Source organism: Psammomys obesus, unplaced genomic scaffold (assembly GCF_907164565.1).
Source record: "Psammomys obesus unplaced genomic scaffold, mPsaObe1.curated_primary_1811, whole genome shotgun sequence".
Lineage (NCBI taxonomy): Eukaryota > Metazoa > Chordata > Mammalia > Rodentia > Muridae > Psammomys > Psammomys obesus.
Window position 1 is genome coordinate 913,189 of NW_026593895.1, and position 21,289 is coordinate 934,477.

General features: G+C 48.5%; 1 protein-coding gene across 1 annotated transcript in view; it reads right to left on the bottom strand.

The window, feature by feature from the left end:
• Eefsec (eukaryotic elongation factor, selenocysteine-tRNA specific) overlaps window positions 1-21,289 on the bottom strand; it is a 195,084-nt gene that overhangs the window by 27,125 nt on the left and 146,670 nt on the right. The window contains exon 5 of the mRNA XM_055617441.1: window positions 10,721-11,380. Within this exon, the coding sequence (XP_055473416.1) occupies window positions 10,721-11,380 (660 nt within the window). The remainder of the gene's footprint in view (window positions 1-10,720; window positions 11,381-21,289) is intronic.

Genomic DNA, 21,289 nt, shown 5'->3' on the forward strand with positions numbered 1-21,289 from the left:
GTACCTGTGGTACAACTTCAAGACAGACACCTAGCTGGCCTCTGTGGGATATGCACAGCCACCCAAAATAGGCTTAGATGGGATCTCGGGCCTTGGTGACTCTTTGGCCCTCACTGATTCCTTCTTGACTTTCACCCTGTGTATTTGCCCAAGATTACAACTTGACCTTATGTCGTATCTTTATCCACTTGCTCACTACTATCATCAGAGAAGGCTCACTTCCCACGTGGGCCCCCGCACTCCATAGCAGTGCTCCTTGCCTGTGCCACTCACATGGGGTCTTTCATTATTAAGAGCCTCACTGCCACACATTGGCCACACAATCATACATACACACTGCAGTTAAACACTTGTAAGTGTAGACAGGTACATACACCTGTGAAGGCCTTTGCTTTAATGTTTGTCACCTACAGCCTCCCCAGACCCCTCTGCCATGCCTCTCTCACCTTCTTCCTCTGTCCACTGGTGGATTTTTCCCTACCCATCTAGGTTCTATTCTGTTTCGGGTAGCCTTCCCTACCCTAGGATTGAGGTGGGACCCCCATTCTGAGCTTGGCTACTTAATCCTGAGAAAGATTAAAAAGGAAAGGGGTTCTTTTTTATACCCCACACCTCAAAGAGCTTGGTCAGCATGAGTTCAGAGATGATGAGGGAAGCACAGGCATCCATGCCATGGCACTGAGAGGAAAAAACTTTATCATTCATGTGATAAGTTCAGAGGTCAGTTCTTGTCTATGAGAAGGCCCCACTGCCAGCACTGGGCAATGGCTTTTTTCCCTCCCTCCTTCCCCTTCTTGAGAAGACAGCAGAGCAGACTCCAGCCTGGATGCTGCCTACCCAGAGCTAAATGTCCAGTGAGCCTGCAGGCCTGGGCTTCCTGGACATAGAGCTGGGTGGCAGGCATGCCATCCATTAGCAAAGGCCTTCGCAAGACTCCCTACTTCCCCCTGTCTCCTATCTTTCAGCTATAAAATGTTATAAGACAAATGCCACAAAGACAGCATAACTTCCCTCTTTCCCTAAACCAGGTCCTTGCCAAAGGGCAGAGTAATTCTAGTAACATCAGGAAAATGTCAAAAGCTAGAGCTTTCATGCCAGAGACGTCCCTGAAGTTAGTTTGGTACTACCTAAACAAGGCAGAGAGTAAAGGTCTAAGGCTCCACTTTTGCTCTGTTCTTATCTGGCTGACCAGTGGTGGACAGTCAGTCCTATGGGGTTACTGCCATGGTGAAGCCCTATTCATGAACCTACATTACCACAATATTTTTATTTGTCTGTTTGTTTTCAAGTCAGGGTCTCACTATGTAGCCCCAGCTGTCCTGAAGCTCACTATGTAGTCCAGGCTGGCTGCAAACTCAGAGACCCTGCGTGCCTCTGCCTCCTGAGTGCTGGGATTAAAAGTGAGCTCCACCATGCTCAGTACTACAATACTAGTATGCAGCTAGTGGGCTTTTTGTGGTCTTCTCAGGAAAGGCTACGGGGGCTCCATCTTGCTGTATGGCCTCTGTTCTGCTATGGCAAGAGTGGCAGCTAATAAGATTTAAAATCCAAAGGAAGTGTCTCTGTCATTCCTACTTTCGGTTCACTGTGTCCTCTGTTAACCTCTGTGTCTTCATTTCCAAGTGTAGGTTAGGCCCAGGGAGAGTGGGGCTGGAATATGGTCCCCAGGTCCCTGTGCATTCCCTAGATACTGGTGGCCCCGTCTGCTTAAAGTTCCTACTATCACTTTACATAACTGAGTGAGGGGGTCATTGCATTGTGTTAGACCTACACAGGATACTGAGGGTGACCTAGGGTGGCATTATGAGTGTGGCTACTTAGAGGGACAGTGCTGGGGAGTAGAGGAGGTCGTCAAGCCCATTTTACCACAGGCTGACAGGTAGGTGCCCCTCCTGACGCTCAGAGCCGAAGTATGGGTTGTTCTGTCTATTCCTCACAAGAACTAAGGGGCAGGGGAGATGTCACCACTGTAAACGAACCCAGCATGGCTTTCTTTGGTATCTGGGTCCCCCTGGCTGACTAAGTGGTCTTTGGAGGTCCAGCCCAGGGGCTTGGACAGCCTCAACCTTGCTTGCCCCAGCTCAGGAAAACCACATCAGTAGAGGAGACAGCCCCCATGGTCAGGGATTCTACTTTCCACAAGTGGTCTAGAGGGAGGAGGCAGGGAGAGAAGGTGGAGCTGGCAGCCTGAAGGATCTGGAGCCCAGTGCCCTCACAGGCTGCCCAGTCTAGCTGCCCATGGTGTGGCACCTAACCCAGGTATAGGACACATCAAAGAAGCCCGGTAGCCCAACTCACAGACTCTTGCAATGAGAGGAGACTACAGAGGGCAGATGCCAGCACACCGCAAGGAAAGAAAGCCCTGCCAGAGCAGTTGGAGGGTTTGTATTCTGAATCAATCATCAATGCCAAACTGAAGGCAATGCCTGTGGGGTTTGCTGGTGGCCCAGTTCCTGGGGACAATGCTGAATACAGGCCAGCGGTCACAACAGCTCAAGTGGGGACTTTCACTGATTGCATGAGTAATTTGCTTCATCTACCCGCCTGTGGTTGCTGGAGGGATCAAGCTCCCTCAGCAGTTACAGCTGTGCATCCAAGTCCAGCTCTTGCTGCCATGCCAGGAGAGTCCCCATTGTCCCCAGCTTTTGAGCAGGGACTTGGCTGCTGGTGCACATAATTATGTCATTACATGTGTCTCTCTTCCAGGGCTTGGTTCCCAAGATGAGGCTTGGGAATTGCCCAAGTTCTGAAGCTTCGACTAGTTCACAGTGCAGGAAGGGAAGTCACTGTGAAGAGAGCTGAGCTAGGCTCCCCACTATAGTGAGGAGGGAGGGCCCTGTCTTCCCAGAAGGGAAATGATTTTAGTTGCTTGAGTTCTGGCCCTGTCTCTTATAGCATCATGGCCTGGGGCAGGGGACTTCTCTGAACCTCAGTATTTTCATGACATAGGTTGTTAGCATTAGGATACTGATACTGGCCAGAACACCAAGACCTGACAGCAGAATGACATTAGAACAGACTCTGCATTAGTGAATGTCACACCGAAGTGGAGGATGTGAGGCAGGTGATCTAACATACCCAGAAACCTGAGATGCAGTGATCTGGAATTCTGGACAGGAAGGAGGGCAGGACTCATACTCAGTACCCACAGCCAGCAGGGTACCCCAGTTTCCACCTCTCCTTTCCACTCTGGACAGTATCCTGGGAGATCAGCAGTCACAGGAGGAAATAGGACCCCTGCTATTGAGGTGTCACCTCTTCCAGTTCACCTGAAGTCACTGACACTGACAACCACAATGCTGTGCCCTTGGCCTATCACCAGAAAACACTGTCCTCTTCCTCCTTTCCACCAGCTTGGCTTGGTGGAAAAGCAGAAGCCTGGGGTAAACTGTGGGATGGGGCTGGTTCTGGCCTCACTTGGGCCGGCCAATTTACCCTGCTGTATCTCAGGCTCTGCTTCTGACACTGAAGTCTGTGGGCAACGAGCAACTTCATCACAAGCCCTGTGTAAACCTTGGAAAAGTAAGTTAGCCTGTAATGGTCTCTTCTCATCAAACATACTCCAGAGGCTCAAAATCTGAGGCCGGGATGGGCCAGTGATGTGCCCCACAACAGCCTGCCTGGGATACCTGCACTACACCTCTGCTTACCACAGGCTCTCAGGCTCCTAAGGTTGTTCCCCTCAGGCCAGGCCTCCTTCCTCCCTCAACATTCCTTACCTGTTCTATATGTGCCTGAGTCCCTCCCGGGGAAAAGCACCTGCTGGGGCTAAAGAGGTCCTAAGTGATGGCTCTCTGCCAGCTGCCTTCCACAGAGAAAAGGGGATGAGCATTTTATGGAGCACTGAATCTCTGCCAGCCACTTGGCCCTTCTCATCTGTAGTCTCAACTCCTCACCGCAGCACTCTTGGAGGAATCAGGTCTGAGAAGTGGCATGTCACAGCCATGCTAGTCTATGCCCCAACTCAGTCTTAGCTTTCAGAGCCAGCTTTCTACCATGTCGTGCTACCTGATCCTGTACTGTCCTCTGAACATGAATGCAGTCTCCAAAGTGGGTCAAAGCCGGGGTCCAGCTATCAGACTCTAACCCTTGAAGAAGCCAGGAGAGAGGCTGGACTATGGCCTATGGCCAGGTTAGAGCACGAGGGCCTTTGTAGTAGACTCTCTTAACCTCTGTCTCCTGGGATCTATCTGTTCAAGGGGTCCACGGCCTCCAATCTGTTGGCTGGGAGCCTGTGGGCAAGAACAGCATGACAGACTGAATGGCCAGGAAGCAACTTCCTCCAGGGGTTAGGGTGCTACAGTTGACCTGCACAGGAGCCCCAGGCCTGGGCTGTCCCTGCTCAGGAAGAAGCAGGTGGTAGGCTCCCTGTGGCCTTGAGCAGGCTTAACAAACCATCAGCAGTGGAGCTAAGTAAGAGCCAGGAGCCCGAGGCAGTGCTGGTCAGACTTCAAAGCTGGCCAGTGCTCTTGGTGGCGTCTGTATGTTTACACTTGGTTGGGTCCATGCCTCAGGCTCCTGAAGTCCAGCCTGAGGCCTTTCTGATTGGCGCCATGGGGCCAGACCTGCAGTAGCCAGTAAGCCTGGTTTGATCTTCCCCCCTCCAGAGAGGGGCAGCTTCTATCCACTGCTTAGCTTGGACCCAGGGATTGTGTGCCATGAGTACTGTGCATGTGACCTATGGTCACGATGCACAGAACTTAACAAGGGCCGCCTTGTGGCTGGCAACGTACAAGTATTTTCCATGTTTGTTTATCTCTTTGCCACACCCTGGGGCCCACTTTGGTGCAGTGCATAGCACTGCCCGGTTCTGAAAAGGTTCTAGATCTAAAGAGATTGTGTAGTGAGGGCTGGCAAGACCTTTCGCCCACGTACCATTATTTGTGTGGGACTGTGTCAGCTGCCAGGTTGAGGGGCACAGCGAAGTAGGTGCTGGAAGACACAGGGTGTCCTGAGTGCAGCAACAGTCAGAGTGTGTTGGGCATGCAGGCAGCTGCTGCTGGGTGCCAAGTCTCACCTGCCTCACCTCTTGCTTGATGCCAAGGAAAGCAGACCTGCTATGGAGGAGAAATGTGGCTCCATGGAGCAGGTGCTGTCAGACCTGGTAGTCTTGTGATCTAGACAAACCCTGTCAGGAAGCCTTGAGTGACAGGCTGTGGCAGAGTAGGTGAAAGGATGGCTGAAGCCTCCTCAGGACATCTTCTGTAGGTCTAGCTCTGGGGTGATTCCAGCACCAAAGCCAGTCTGTTTCCAAGCCTACCCAAGCCCCTATTCCAAGAAGAGGCCCCGACTCTGTCACTGGCGGCTGGCTGGGTGGCCTGGATGAGGGCTTCCCTAGTAGCTCACAGGTCAGACAATGGTTAGCCTCTTTGTGTCACAGAAGCAGTTTCTGGACCTGGAACCCCCTATGTCCTTCCATGTCTGACCAGTGGCTCTTCAGTTAGGTGCTCAAGACATAGCTCAAAGGCACCACTCTTCTGTGCCTCTTCCATCTTAGGTGGAATGCCATTCCTCCTTTCCTGTCTCTCAGTTTTCTACCTCCTCCAGGAGTTTTTTGTCCCTGTTGGCCTACAGGAAGACCCACTTTTCTGGTCTCTGGTTTGCAGCAGCTGTGCCTGAATCTGTATGCACTAGTCACTTGCTGAAGACAGGGCCCAGTTGTTCTGCTCAGCTCTGACATGCCCTTAGCAACTCCCAAGTTCTGCCAGATCTTTACAAACCCACACTATCATGTACCTAACACCTTTCTTAATCTATGTCCTGATGGAAGCTGAGTATTTCATCTGAAAATTCACAGCCCTCTCTCCGATTCCTGTTGGGTTTTACTTTTAATGTGCGTGGTCCTGGTCTGAAATTGTGCCTTTGTTACTATGTGGTACCCCTCTTTGTTTCTTATCTGTGACTACCTCCTATCTGTTAAAGGTGACTGTCCACTCATGTGGTCTTTCTGCTTAGTCTTCTGACATATTTTATTCTTTACTTTTGCTTCTTAGGCAGAGCATGTCAGTAGAGCTTGTGTTTTAACCCAATCTATTAGTCTGTCTTTATAGCTGGCATTTATTTAGTGTAGTAAGTACTTCTTAATTTTGTTCCCTGTTTCACTGTCTTCATTTCTTAGCATTATTCTTGTTTTTCTTATTTGTATTGGTTTATCAAGTTCACTCCAGTTCTCTTTCCATGAATAAGTGCTTCTTCCAACTCTTCCATTTCATTCATTCTTTCTCTGTGCTCAAAATCTGATTCATGTTTTATATTTTCCTTTCAAACAGTGCACCTTAAAATGATCCCACCCACTTCCCATGTGCTAGTTCACTGCCCGAAAGGCCAGACTGTGAAGCATCTCCAGGGAGCTTCCAGCCCTTCAAACTTCCCCTTCTTCTCCTCCTGAGTGACACTCCAGATGCCTTTACCTTTGTGAGCCTCCACCCCATGGCCTGATTCCTGGGCTGTGGAACAAGCAGGGCTGCTCTGCTTTAGCTATGACCAGGATTCCCTCACAGGAAGATCATGCCTCAGCAAGAGCTATTTACCATGTAGACCAGGAACAGCAAACTGGCCAGAGGGTCAGGCTCTGCCTAGGCCTGTTTTTAGATGGTTTTTGAGTTAAGAACAGCTGTCTGTCTAATGAACTGAAAAACATTCTTAAAAAGAATATTTCATGATACATGAAAACTAACTGAAAGTCAAATTTTAGTGTTCATTAATGAAAAATTTGATCTGAACACAACCACATTTAGGTGCATCTCAACTGTTTCTGGGCCTAACTGGCAAGGAAGCAATTAAGACATATACCAAACATGGCATTCAGGGGCTTGCAACTGAGGGAATGTTGAAGGCCAAGAGCCCGCCATACCCCACACTCACCTAGAGATTTGTTTATTTGTCTTTGTTTTTTTGAGACAGGTTTACAAAGTTTCTCTGCCTTTCACTTTGCATTCTATACTCTTTGGAAGAAGTTTGTGTGCAATCTATGCTTGAATGGAGAATGACACTTCATCTAAACTTTGTGAACTTTTCTATGTAGTCCTGACTGGCCTAGAACTTGTTATGTAGACCAGACTGGTCTAGAACTCACAGTGATCCTCCTGCCTCTGCCTCTGGCATGCTACTGATTTCTGTTAGCAGTGCAGACCCCTCATGTGAAAACAAGAGAAATGGTGCACTGTAGAGGCTCAGCGGGGTATTGGGACTTTGTCTTATTGAGCCCCATTGGCAAAACCTTGTACTTATTATTACTTACGTTAACTCAACATACCCTGACATTACAAACAAGGAAATCATGAAATTTACAGGCAGATGGATGGAACTAGAAAAGACCATCCTGAATGAGGTAACCCAGAACCAGAAAGACACACATGTTATATACTCACTTATTAGTGGATATTAGCCATATAATAAAGGATACTAAACCCCACAGGCCTAAAGAAGCTAAATAACAAGGAGGTCCCTAGAGAGGATGCTTAACAGAATAGGAAATGGTTAAAGAGAGGGAACAGGACAGGAGCCTAACATGGATATCCTCTGAAAGACTCCACCCAGCAGGGAATCTAAGCAGATGCTGAGACTCATAGCCAAACTTTGGGCAGAGTGCAGGGAGTCTTATGGAAGAGTGGGTGGATAGAAGGGCCTGGAGGGAACAGGAGCTCCATAAGGAGACCAAAAAAAAAAAAAAAAAAAAAAAAAAAAAAAAAAAAAAAAAAAAAAACTAACAAATCTGGGCTCAGAGGGTCCTGAAGAGACTGATGGACCACATATGAACAGGACCTAGATCCTCTGCTCAGATGTAGGCCATAGGCAGCTCAGTCTTTACATGGGTTCCCTAGGGAGGGGAACAGTGGTATCTCTGACATGGACTCTGGTACATGTCTCTTTGATTACTTCCTTCTGCTGGGGTGGCCTTCCCAGGCCACAGAAGAAGAGGATCCAGGCAGTCCTGATGAGACTTGATAGGCTAGGGTCAGATGGTAGGGGAGGAGGGCTCCCCCTTTCTGTGGTCTAAGGAAGAGGCAGGGAGGGGAAAGGAAGGGAGGGTGGGGCCAGGAAGGCTATAAAGTGAATAAATTATAAAAAAAAAATTAGAAAGTGAAAAAAAGAGAGAAAATTTAAAATAGTATATTTCATCACTGTAGACACAAAATAATTAAAAATCAGAATGAAGCTGGTACCAAAGTTTCTGGATGGCTCATTTGTTAGCCAAGCAAGGAAAGCCATTTACCAAAGGTAAGTTAATTAAATTGTATTTGGTCACAACAGTTAAAAAAAAAGTATCCAGAGAAAATAAGCTTATTTAAGATGACTAGATTTGGAGTAAGAGCTCAGGCTGAGCCCAGGTACCACTTACTCAGGAACACCATGTGTTCAGGCACATCTATAGGTACCTGACCTGTGCAGCAGAGCAGGCACAGCAGAGACTGTGTGCCCTACAGTCAGCATCTCCTGGACGCTGAGCACTGCCTGCAGGACCTTGACTAACACTATTTTGGATCCTGTTACTATTTCAGTCTCAGCCTTTACTGTGAGGATGATCTTGGGCCACCTTTCATGTATCCAAGGCTGGCATGAACACAAGAATTCAGTAAAGCCTAGTATGAAAGATGATGCCTTTACAGGCAGCAGAAACAGAAGGCTTAGGAGCCCATGCTCAGAGAGGAAGTACTCACTCACATGTGTCTATGAAAGTGGAGCCTCTCTTCACTAGCAACTTAAGATAGCTCAGGTACCTGAGCCAACTGAGTGTTCATAGGATAGGGCCAGTGCACTGAGTCTGCCCAGCATTATAGGGGTTGGGGTGAAGATCAGCCTAAGATATTAGATTTAACCTTTGTAAGATGACCTGACCACCCAGAAACTTCTTTGGCACAGCCAAGGATGGGGGCTCAGGACATCTTCTGTCTTGCAAAGACCACCTATGTCTACAAGCTCCACTCCTTTGAGCCAGTATGTCTATCACTGCCCTACTCCTGTAGACACAAGACTCCACCTTCTTCAGCTGTTCAACTCCCTCTCTACAGAGACCTTTCAGGCCTTCAACCTTGGACTGGGGCTATGTCATCGGCCCCTGAGTACATAAGCTTCTAGCAGGTACAGAGTTCTGTAGCATATGGCCATTGTTTGACTGTGCAGTCTTCAATCTTATAAGCCAATCCAATGAATTCTCTACACACACACACACACACACACACACACACACACACACACACACACCCCTCTTTTCCCTATCCTTCTGAGTTTAATTTCCTTAGAGAATTTGTCTAACATAGCTGCCCCTCAGAACAACCTTGCTGGTCACTTGGGAACTGTGCTGTTCTGGCCTCATCTAATGAGAACCAGCTCTCAAATGTGAAGGTACATGCTCCATGCTTGTACTGGAGTCTGTCCAGACTGTACATTCAGATGGCTGAGCCTACTGAGATCAAAACAGCCATCGCTGGTGGCTGGAGAAGCCTGTGGCTCTCAGCACTGCCTATGTTGGGACTAACCCTGTGCCTGCAGATCTGAGGTCTAATGCCTCCCTAGACTAAGTATGAAAAGGCCAGTGGCCCTGGGCTGCCTCAGACTAGTGGTAAGACCCAGATCAACATGTCTCCAGATCCCTTCTGCTGTTCTTTGGAGGCCGGGGTCACCTCACTGTTCCCTTGCTCCTCACTAGTGCCTCCCAGTTCTCTAAGGAAGTGACAGGCCCGAGGGAGAACAATTAGACCTGGAGCCATACCAAAAAGACATTATTCTCCAATAGATGCTTTACTACAGAATAATTACACCCCATAATGCTGCTAATAAATCAAGCTGGATGAAAGATGACGCCCACTGTATCTTATCACCTCATCTGCAGAAGCATCTCTGTTGTGCTGAGGTGGATAGAGCTCACCCAGGCCAAGGTCCTGAGCTGTGACTCTGGATGGAACAGGAGAGGCAGGGAGGGCAGAGAGCTCTAGCAAATATTGTGAATTAGAAAAGACAAAGAGTCCCGGGAGTATGTGGCTGTATGCCCCAGGTGTGTACTCCGCAGGGGTCAGACCTTGCATTAGCAGCTGCACCAAGATGGGGAGGAGGAACTGCCTTTGTGCCAATCTGCTGGGAGCCCAGCTACATCCTAGGACCACACACAGCTACCAAACCCTGTGGTATAGCTAGAGGCCACACAGAAAAGACAGTGAGGCCTGGACATCCAGGAGCCCTTTATTCTAGGCCCGGATTACCATTCAACAAACAAATGTGCTAGCACACCAGGAAAGGTACCACATTGTGCAGACTCCAGTGACAGGCCTGTAGCTCAGAGCTTTGTCCGTAGTGACCCCAATGTGCCCAGGTAGACAGTGACTTTTCTGGTTTTTTGTTTTTGTTTTTTTTTCTTTCCTTTTCTTGTTCCTTGTACCTCTGAACCCACTACCCCTTTCACACCCTGTACACAAAGAGGACCTGGACTGTCCCAGTTATTCCCATTGGTCATGAGAACCTGGTCTGGTCTGGGCAGGATTCAGCTGCATGGGATATAGGACTTAGCAAAGGCAGAAGGCCTTGGGAGAGACCAGTCTGCTAACCTAGAGAGTTTGGCAATGGTCCAATTCTATGAGGCCATGATGGAAAGGACTTAAGTTGCCTTGTACCCTGGCCTTAACCATCAAGTCTGAAACCTAACAACTTCTGACTCTGGTCCCAGCCCAAGACTGTGGGCCTAGTACTGAACAGGGTGAGGAAGAAACCCAAGGGCTGTGCTTACCCGCTCCACAAGGCCATGCTTGTGCTTCAGCTTGTAAACCTTCAGTGCTGGCAGGAAGCTCTCTGTATAGTTCTTGTCCTCCAGTCCTTGAAGCAAGACACCATGGAAAGCCAGCCGGCATGTGTTGGTATGAATGTCAGTATCCAACTTGGAGCCAATCACCATGCAGAGTCGGGGGCAGGTGACTGGCTTCTCAAACTCTACCAGGGCCCACTGCTGCCGGGGACAGTGGGCCCCTGGGGTATGGCCTGCTTTCCTATTTGCCTCATTGTCACCTTCTGTGGCTGTGGGCAGGGAGTCCTTGCACAGATACTGCTCTTGGAAGAGGTATTCTCGGGAGAGGTCGAAGGAATCTAGTATGGGCTCCAGGTCAAAGTTGTCAGGAGCAGGGCTGAAAAAAAGCATGCGGCCCATGACTGTCTCATGGCCCACTGTGATATGGAACTTGGCCTTGGTCTGCAGGGGACCCCGGAAGTAAGGGATCTTTTCCACAGAGATAAGAGCTGCATGAACAGTGTGCAGAGACTCAGGAGCACACACCAGCCCACGCTCCAACAGCTTGGGGTCAAACTGGGTGACACAGATGCCCAGTCGGTCTCCTTGCATGGCAGAGGTGACAGGGGTGTGGAACATCTGCATGGACTTCACCTTCTTCACCACCTGATCAGGAGCAAAAGAGAGAACATGTGAAACTGTAAGCCTTGAACCTGGGGCAAGGGACATTCAGCCTCTGTGTCCCCCAATACCCACCTACCCCCAGTCATGGTGGAGGTTCAGGAAGATAGCAGAAGAGAGTTCAGGGTTCAGTTAAACCTCCTCGGGCAAAGAAAGCAGCACCCCAAAGAGCCAAGGCCCAGGATACCAGGCTAGGCCACTTTCCAAATCTCATCCCTGTGCCAGCACATGAACTGTAGTCTCTTAAGTTCCTTTTGTCCTTTCTCTATTTCACCCAGGCTCCACACCCTCCAGGTTCTTTCTTTTCACCAGCCATTCTAGTACATTCTAGCCCTCTGCACAGCCCTGACACCCAGCTCTTCAGTCTACCAGTGCGCCATCTGCTTTCAAGGCTCGGGTCAGATGCCAGGCTATGGAGTCTGTGACTGAGGGCAGACTTGAACCCGATTCCTGAGGAGTAAAGTGTGTCAGCTTTACCTGGGCTCCAGGCTTATGTCTTATGACTTTCCCACACTTCTTCACAGCTCTCTCTCAGCAGCAGGAAGGGCTCCTAGTCAACTGAGGGCCCTTTACATGGGTAGGCTGCCATAGTTCTCAGACCCTCAGCTACCTGGTAAGTGCTCTGCCTCTGACTTTCCTCACCTATGAAACTCTCACTGTCTAGCTTGTGTTTGCCTGCCAAAGCTGAGGGCTCTCTGAAAAAGGTCTTCCTCCATTTAGCCCACATGATCCCTGTGTCTACCATGTACCAGCCTTTATTCCAGTAGAAGAACCAAAGCTTGCTCTGTTTCAAAGAGCTCAATATCTAAAAACAGGAAAAATGATCTATACAGGACACATGGCTATATTAATCCTATTTTATATAACAAACTAACAAGTAAAAATGTGTGTCGATATTTACTGGGACACAAATTCTATAATGTAGGTACATGAGATGTTAGGAACAGGACATAACCTAAGGCAGGGCAGGCTCTGCTTTTGCACAGGCAAGAAGAGGAGCACTGCAGAGGCAGCCCCCGAGCTGAGGCCTGTGAAAGTCCAGAGCAAGATAGCTCTAGGCAGAGGTATCAGTAAGGGCAGGGCCAGAGATGGAGCTGCTTGTGAGCTAACCAGTCAATAAAGAGTCAGGAAGATGGTTACAGGCCAGAGGTCAAGGCCTAGGCGCCATGTATATCACGTGGGACTGCCTGGAGTCACCCGAAGGGGCAATGTGATCTTATCTCAGTTTCTGAAAGGTAACACTGACTCCATACAGAGTAGACTTCTGTACTCACATTCTGCAAATCAGGAGCAGACACAGCAGAGCCCAAGATGGTGGGAATTCCTCCTATGCTGAACAAAGCAGAGTACATGGGACCCATTCCAGAAAACCCAGCAAGGAGAATGGAGTGAGCCTGGATTTTTACGATTCTGCCTCAAGTATCCCTGTCGCTGGGGCTGGAGGCGGACCTCCACACTTTTCTCCTGGACTGTGCTGGTGGCACTCTGGCCCAGAGCCTTTTACCAGGGTATCAAACTCAAGTGTTTGTTTAAAGATCATTAACTCCCCACCCACAGGGTCAGAGGGCAGAGAAAGTGAGAAGCAGTGTCAAAATCTACAGCCAGATCAATCAAAGGGAAATATAAGCCTTCTCTGAGGTGGCCTAGGAGGCAGCGGGTGATGAGGGTGGAGTCCTGGAGACTATAAGCTAGCAGAACATCTACCCTCTCCCCGAGGCAGAGCTCTACCCTGCAGACCGGAGGAGAAAGTGTGTCAGCTTTACCTGGGCTCCAGGCTTATGTCTTAACACTTTCCCACCCTTCTTCACAGCTCTCTCTCAGCAGCAGGAAGGGCTCCTAGTCAACTGAGGGCCCTTTACATGGGTAGGCTGCCATAGTTCTCAGACCCTCAGCTACCTGGTAAGCACTCTGCAGAAGGCGGGGACTCCAGCCTTCAGTGAAACTCTTCATACAGCCCAACAGTGTGGTCTTCACAACCTACGTGCTCAACACCCCTTTCAGCCATAAGCCACAGGTGAGGACTCTGGAGTAAGTCCCCACATACAGTGACTCTGAGTGTCCCCATGCTTCACCAGGATTTCCCTCCTGCTTACATTTCTTCCTCGTGACAAATTCTTGGTATCCTGAACCTAGCGCCCAGGGCATTCTGGGAAAGGCTTCCCTACATGCACCCCAAGCAAAGCTGTACACTCTGATCCTGTTTCTCCTTTACTGGGCTATCACTTTTGCAAGGTGGGCTTAACTCTTAAGGCAGTGTGTACCCACATGAAGGCTATCAACGACTGCCTCCAGAACTCCAATGCCACCAGTCCTCAGTCCTACTGTGCAGTTTCTGCAAGCATGCTGCATGTCTTGGTACAGGGACCCACTATCTGGAATTTGGTGTCCAGCATTCCTTCTCCTTTCCCAGACATGTATGACTGTGTCCAGGCTTACAGCTCATGCAGTAGTGGCTGCTGGTCACACTGCCTCATGTGAGTGCTAGGCTTTCTGAAGGAGTGTACTGTATATAGGTTACTGAGAACCCTGTGTGGGGTGGATACCTGCACGCCACTGGCTGGGGACTGCCTGCCAGCCCACACCTAGCTTGAGTGGGGCCCCTGTTCACACTCATCTGAAGTCCTTGCGATTGCTGCTGGAATTGCTTCGATGAGCTGCTCCTTTTACAAGGATGTTATAAGGATCTGACCAGGTACCTATATGGAAGGAGGGCTTTCAAGTACTGGTACCCCAGAGTGGGACTTCAGGGTCTCAGGAATGATGGTTCAGTTCTGCTAGGCATTGACATACACTTCTGCTAGCAGGGTGCGAGCCCAGCTGCTTTACATCTTTATAGTCTAGCACCGACAGATTTCTTAGCATCTGCCTGTCAGATCTGGGTGTCTCCATTTTTAATTCAGAGATGGGGCTCTGTACTCCATCTAGGCTGTTGTACCCTCGGTGCCAGTACCTTACCACCCCCATAGACTCAGCATGCTGAAGAGAAGGACTGCCCCCTTGCAGCCACATCACAGCTGGCAAAGCACCTTGTTGAGGTTTCAGACCCGTCTAGGCTTGACTAGAGCTTTTGCACAGGGATGGCTGGGGGCTTGCTGCCCCCACCCAGCGCCAGGCAGGCTTCCCTCACAGCATGCTCTCCATTCAATGGGCTCATGTTCTCAGGACTGAAATAATAAAGAATGCCTTGCGAGGGCAGAAGAGCAGAGAGGCAAATAACTGAAGATCAAGATTCCAAGGGCTAAGACAGGAAATTGTGAAGCAGATAAAGATGGGGACAGGCGGCATGCCACTACTTTGACTCTCTAGGGCACAAGCAGATAGTACTACCAGTCGTCAGTGGGTTTGTATCCCACCCAGGGAGGCTAAGAATAGAGGGCTGACCTAGATACTAGCGGTACAGAAACAGGCTTTCCTTCCATTCATTTATTTTCTAGTTTTGTGACACTCTATCCACTCACTCGAGAACCACCAAACATTCCTCACATAATGCAGATTGACCGAGCCATCACATGTCTATCGCTCAACATGTCTGCTAAGTATATTTCACATGTAAGCCCAGGCCCAGGGACCTGGACAAGAAACAAACAACATTGGGTCCATGGGGTCTGCCACCTGGAGATGGGAGCAACAGCTAAATCTTTGACTAATGAATGTTAATTACCCAAATGGGGGAGGCACAGTGAGAGAAAAGCAAGTAGGCTTCAGGAAAGCTAACTAGCATCTGTAAGAAGGTAGCACAGTGCTGGGACCAGAAGGAAGAACCACCATGCAGAGAAGACTCAGCATTTGGGGCAGAGGAAACCTAAGGTCCCTGTGAGGAGAACCTGGTCCTTTGAGAAGCTGGAAGTGGGCAGGCTGCTGGGAGTTGGGTTGGGGCATAAAGCTGCAAAGGTAAGACACCTCTATTATGTAAGAGGGACAAACAGGTGATGAGCCTAGGGTACTTCCTTTGAGTTTGTTTGTTTTTGTGTTATGCAGTCAGGCTGGCCTTGAACCAAAGGGCTTTCTACCTTAGCCTCTAAGTGCAAGGTTATGGATGTACCCACCATACCTGGCTTGTGCATTTTTAAGGTGTGCTTTGGCTACAGAATGGAAAACAGATGGAGGTGAAATGAAGTAGGACAGTGGGAAACTGGTCAAGAAAGATCCTTAGAGGTCAAGTTACATTTCTGTTGTTTTTGTATTTTGAGACAGGGTCTCATGCCCTGAATTCCTGACTCTCATGCTTCCGTCTCCCAAGATTATAGGCATGTGCCATCATGCCTAGCTTCAGAATGTATGTTAGGAAGACATGGAAACAAGGACAGGCTCTAGGTCTCCAGAGGAAGACCTAACTTGTGTTGGGTGGGGACAGAGGGTCTGAGCTCAGGAAAGGTCCCAGCAACACATAGTCAATGGCCTAGAAGTAGAATCCTGGAGAGTGGCCAATGTTAGATGATAGATTCCCATTCCACCCCACCCCACCCATCATCTCGAATGGCCTGGCCTCAATAAAACTTGAAAGCTCTTTAAGCTTCATTGTCTCAAGATGGTAGCTCTACATTCCCAGTTCCCAAGAACAACAGCCTTGCCTTCTAGGTGGTCCCAGCATAGTCTTGTCATGGCCCCCACTATTTTGGGCCTACCCTGTTTCTCTGGTAAGAAGTCAGATGGCACTGCCGCTAGGTAATAGGGCTGGGATACTGCTCTGCCCTAATCTCATCCCTGCTGAGGAAAGAAGGCGCAAACTCAGGGAGGACACAGAAGGAGGAGGAATACATCAAGCAGACAATTTTCTAAAACTCAAGGTTGTGCTTGCTAAGCACTTTCTGATTAACAAAGCAGCTTTACCATCATCTGGGTCACTTATTCTACATAAAAAAACCTACAAGGCAGGTCAATATTTTTACATTCAATTTTATGGATGAAGAAACAGAGGTTTGTGATGTCTCCAAGGTCACAAAGCAAATAGACTGAGAAGAGACAATAAATGCCAGGGCTGCAAGGCAGGCCTGACACTCACAGTCTCATCTCTTAAATAGCTGAATGGAAACAGAAGCCCTGGCCACTGAAGCTGAGCACAGATCACCCTCGCTGCCAAGCTGCTGGGGTGCTGACCCACAGGTGGCTACAAATTCTAAGTGGCCAGCAGTATGATGTCCACAGAGCGTAAGTGGACAAAGTTCCAGACAGGTGATGCACAACTTGCTCAATCTCTGCCAAGGTCTTCTTGTGGGTGAGGAAGGAGCTGGGAGACACTTGCCTCGAAAGCCTCAGTAGTGCTAGCAGATAGAGCCAGGCCTGCCTCCCCTCAAACTCTCTCAGTCTGAGCCACCTTGTCCTGGCAAAGGATGGCAGCACCCTCATGTAAACTAACTACATGGATGGGCTTCCTAGCTGTTCTGACCTGGCCCCCAGCTTGCACTGCAGGTTCACTTTGCTACCTTCATTGGAGAGAGGACACAGCAGCAGACTGTGTCTAGACTCTCAAGTATCTGCAATTTAGTTTTCGGAAGGCTGTACATGATGCTACTGTCTGGAACAATTGAGTTGGACCTCCCACTACTTTTTTTCTAATTTTTCTATTTTTTTATTTTTATTTTTTTTAGATAGTCTTATGTAGCTCAGGCTGGCTTTGTACTATGTAGAGGACAATGACCTTGAACCTCTGATCCTCCTGCTTCTACCTTCCAAGTGCTAGGATTATAAGTGTGTGCCACCACATCTCTTCATGTGGTGCTGAGGCTTGAACCCAGGTCCTCATAAATATTAGGCAAGCAGTCTATCACCTGAGCTGTACCCTCTGTGATAGCTACTCTTGGTTGACTCCATCTGGAATTAACTACAACCCAAGTAGTTGGGTACACCCATGAGGGATTTTTATTTTTAAAAATAATTTATTTATTTTTATTTTATATGCATTAGTGTTTTGCTTGCATGTATGTCTACGTGAGGGTGTCAGATCTTGGTGTTAAAGACAGTTGTGAGCTGCCATAGGGATGCTGGGAATTGAACCTGGGTCCTCTGGAAGAGCAGTCAGTGCTTTCAACCACTAAGCTATCTTTCTAGCTCCGAGGGATTTTTCTTCATTAAATCATTTGAAGTAGGAAGACCCACCTTTAACCTAATTTTCTGTGGTGGGAAGATTTCCTTAAATCTGGGTCATACCTTCTGATGGCAGCCTATATAAAGGACATGGAAGAAGGAAGCTTTTGCTCTTCACCTGATTGCCTTTGCTGTTACTAACAAATTCATTCCTTCATTGGCATTACAACCTACTTCAGGATTCCCAAACATACTGAAGACCAGCTGAGACATCCAGGTTTGTGGATGGAACTACTACTTGTTGGACTAGCTGGACCACAGCACGTAAGCCACTAATATATGAAGGAAATTATATATATATATATATATATATATATATTTCCCCCTTCATTCTGTCAGTTCTGTTTCCCTGACTCACACACCTCTAGTCTGGAAAACTCACCACCTGCTGGTGTGCAGATAGAGGAACTGCAGATGTACTCAGAGCACAGTCTTCCAGCGTGCTAATGTGGTCTCACTACATAGACCAGGAAACTGAGGTCTGCCAAGGTGAGACACTAATACCAAAACTAGGTATAGGATGAGGTGTAATGCCATACAGAAGGCTTCAAGAAAGTACAACAGGGCCCTGGCAGCCCCCTGCCAGGTGAGTCCAACTTAGCATACTCTTGAGAGGCAGTAGTGTTTAAGGCCCTCCAGTGTTATGCACGGTCCACAGGTGCTTGTGAGGCCGCCAGCCGGAGCTGAATAGACTTTGTGACATGCAGTAGTTTCTGGAGTAGTGGTACCAGCTATGAGGACACTGGGCTGACCATACCCAATTTCACTGTTAATGAGCCTATGCCTTGGCCGAGGTCAGGGCTGCACAGCTTTGCTGTGACTTAATAAAATGTAAACTGGGGCAGAAAAGAGACACATGGGTTTGACGCTAATGAGCTTACAACAGCAGGATCAGTTACTTCAATTCAAAGAGGTTCAGACTAGAGGGGAAAAATGAAATAAGCTTTTAAAGATCAGTCTAGGTTGGGCTCCATCAGACCTAACCAATTTTGTTTAATAAGGTTTCAATTTGGCTGCTCTTATTTCTCCCTCTTCTTCGAGCAAGGCTGTGTACAGATAAGACATTTTCCTCCCCCTAATGCATTTAATCGCATCACACACACACAAAAGCAAACTCAGGGCTCTGTGTGAGAACAGCATATATGAGCCTTTGGGGGCTGCCAGGGCCTCCCTGCAGGGCCAGGTTGTGCTGTAGAGCAAAATGCAGGTCAGCTTGGGGCACTCCATTCTAACCACTTTTAGAGAAATTAAAGCCATTCAAAACCATAGAGGATCAAGTGATGTGATATCACCTGTGTTCCTCTGCCAGGCACTGACTAAAATCCCTATCCTACCCGCCCCCCCCAGAATGTCTTGCAGCAACGACCCTTATGAATCCACTGTGTCCTATTTTATACATTTACATCCATGTGTGTTCCTGAGAAGTATATACATCTGTTAGTATATGATGGCACAGCATCACAGTTTAATTCTACTACTGGCCCTCCTTCTTTGACATTATATTTCTCACCTCTATTTATATCATGGCACACACACATATAGCATATATCTATATATGCTATCTTGGTGTGGTGTGTGTGGTATAGGTCAGAGGTCAACATCAAAGTGTCTTCCTTAATGCCTTTCACCTTACATAAGACAAAAGTTTCGCACTGAACCTGAGGCTCACTGATTCAGCTACACTGAATGGTCAGCAGCCTCAGGGAGCTGTACCCTCCCTCCAAGAGCTGGAGCTACAGATGTGCACTCCCAGAACCAGCTTTTATATGGGGATTGGAACTCAGTTCTACAAGCTCTTTACCCACCCAGCCACCTGCCCAAAGCACTTATTGCCACCATTAGTGATGTTCATCAGGGTTACTAGCTTCTGCTGCGACTAAGCCTCAGCTTGCACCCAAGCAGTTTCTCTAGCACGGTGGGTATGCTTCCAGTTTTATCAGGTCTCACGGACTTGGAAGTGGTCAGCTATATTCCAACCAACAATGCAAGGAAGTCTCTTTCCTACATACTTACCTGGGGCTGCAGGTCTGTTGTTCTTGCTAGTCTTGACAGATAAGCTCAGTGTTTGCTGTTGTCTTAATGTGTCATCCCATCACCAGGAACAAGCCCATCCAGAAGGCTTCTCATTTGTCCTACTCCCAAGTACCACAACCAAAAACTGCTTACAAACAAAACAAAGCAACCCACTATGAGAACAGGATGTTCTGTGGATACACACTACTGAGCCCGATTCAGTCCTTAAGAAAGGGATGAAAGGGGCAGGTGAGAAGGTCTGTGTATGATATTCTTACCCTGCTCCATATAGCCTCTAGGCCTTAGGCCAGGAACTTTTCTAGAAGCTTTTGAGAATTGAGGCTACTCCTCCACCTGGCTTGGGTTCTCTCTTCCAGGGTCTTCCACAAAACTAAAAGATGTGTTAACTAGCAGGATCTATTTTATACAAAAATTCCATCAGACCTTAAATAAAAGACTAGCTGTCCATTGGGAGTATCCATTGGGATACCCATGCTTAGAGGAAGGGAAACATTCCCTCCTATTCCAAGATCAGAGGAAGCAGCAGGTTTGTCTTTAGTCTGTGAGGCGAAGACCTATCTCCACCTTGCTTACTCAGGCTGGCTTCAGTTCTACTGGGTGCCAGGTCCTTGAGCACTGGCCATTATTAGCTGGGCCCACAGCAATTCTCCTCCTCTGCTCAGCTCTCTCCATCCTCCTCATCCCATATACAAATGACTCCAACATCCACCTCAAAAGAGCCTTACAACAGCTGTGACTTTTAGTATGTTTGTGCACTGCTGCCTCCTGGGCCCTCCATACTAGACACCAGCTCCTAAAATGAATACATTTACTTTGCTGGGCACTGATCCCTGATCCCTGGCATGGCACTATTCATGTTCCTCCATGTCAACCTCACAAATTCACTCTACCCATTAGCCCCCCCAGTGGCTATAACAAAGAGGAACCATAAAAGTGACAAGGAAGGCCCTCCAGGAAGCCTTATTCCTCCTTCAAGCCACTCCTAGTATTTGTCATCCCATAAAACTTTAAACTGAATTACATCAACATCAGATTCTTCTGTCTTCCATGCAACTGTGCTTTAATTGCTTTTAGTGACTGCTGGGTTTGGAGTAAAGAATCCATACGAACCAAGCTGAGGGGGCCAGCTGTCCTCTTGGTGGCCAGAGGCCTTCTGCATAATGAAGCAGCAAGGGTGGCCACATCTGGATCCCTGGGCCCTGGCAATGAACAACATGTGGGTTTAAATCTTAGGTGGACAGAAGGGTCCCCCAGTTCTGGGCTTCTCCAAAGCCCAGCATTGAGCACAGCCCCACGAGTCTCTCAGGCCTCAGTTCCCACTGCAGCCCAGGCTGTAAGTAGCACAAACAGGAATCAGGCACTCATACTATGCATGGCCACAACCTCAGCATCCAGGTGCCTCCCAGGCCCATGTCCTGGCAGGGCCAAGTCCTCCTTCCAATCTATGCACTATTATCCCACAAACCCCCATGTAGCTAAGAAGCTGCACTGCTCACCACATTGGTGCTCATACCTCCTGCCTGACCTCTGTCTGTGGCACAAAGTGTGGAATACCACTGGTTGATCTCCCTGTGCAGATGGGACCACTGGGCAGCACTGGCCTCCCCTGGGAGCCGTGTTCAGTAATCCACTAGACTCAGCTGATGGAACCAATACCATCACACTATCCAGCTAGAGAGAAGTAGCATTTGGCACCCCTTCCCACAACCAGCATCCATCTGTGGCCATAAGCAACAAGTACAGGCAGGGGAATCCAGCCCTACTGCCTTGGTGGAT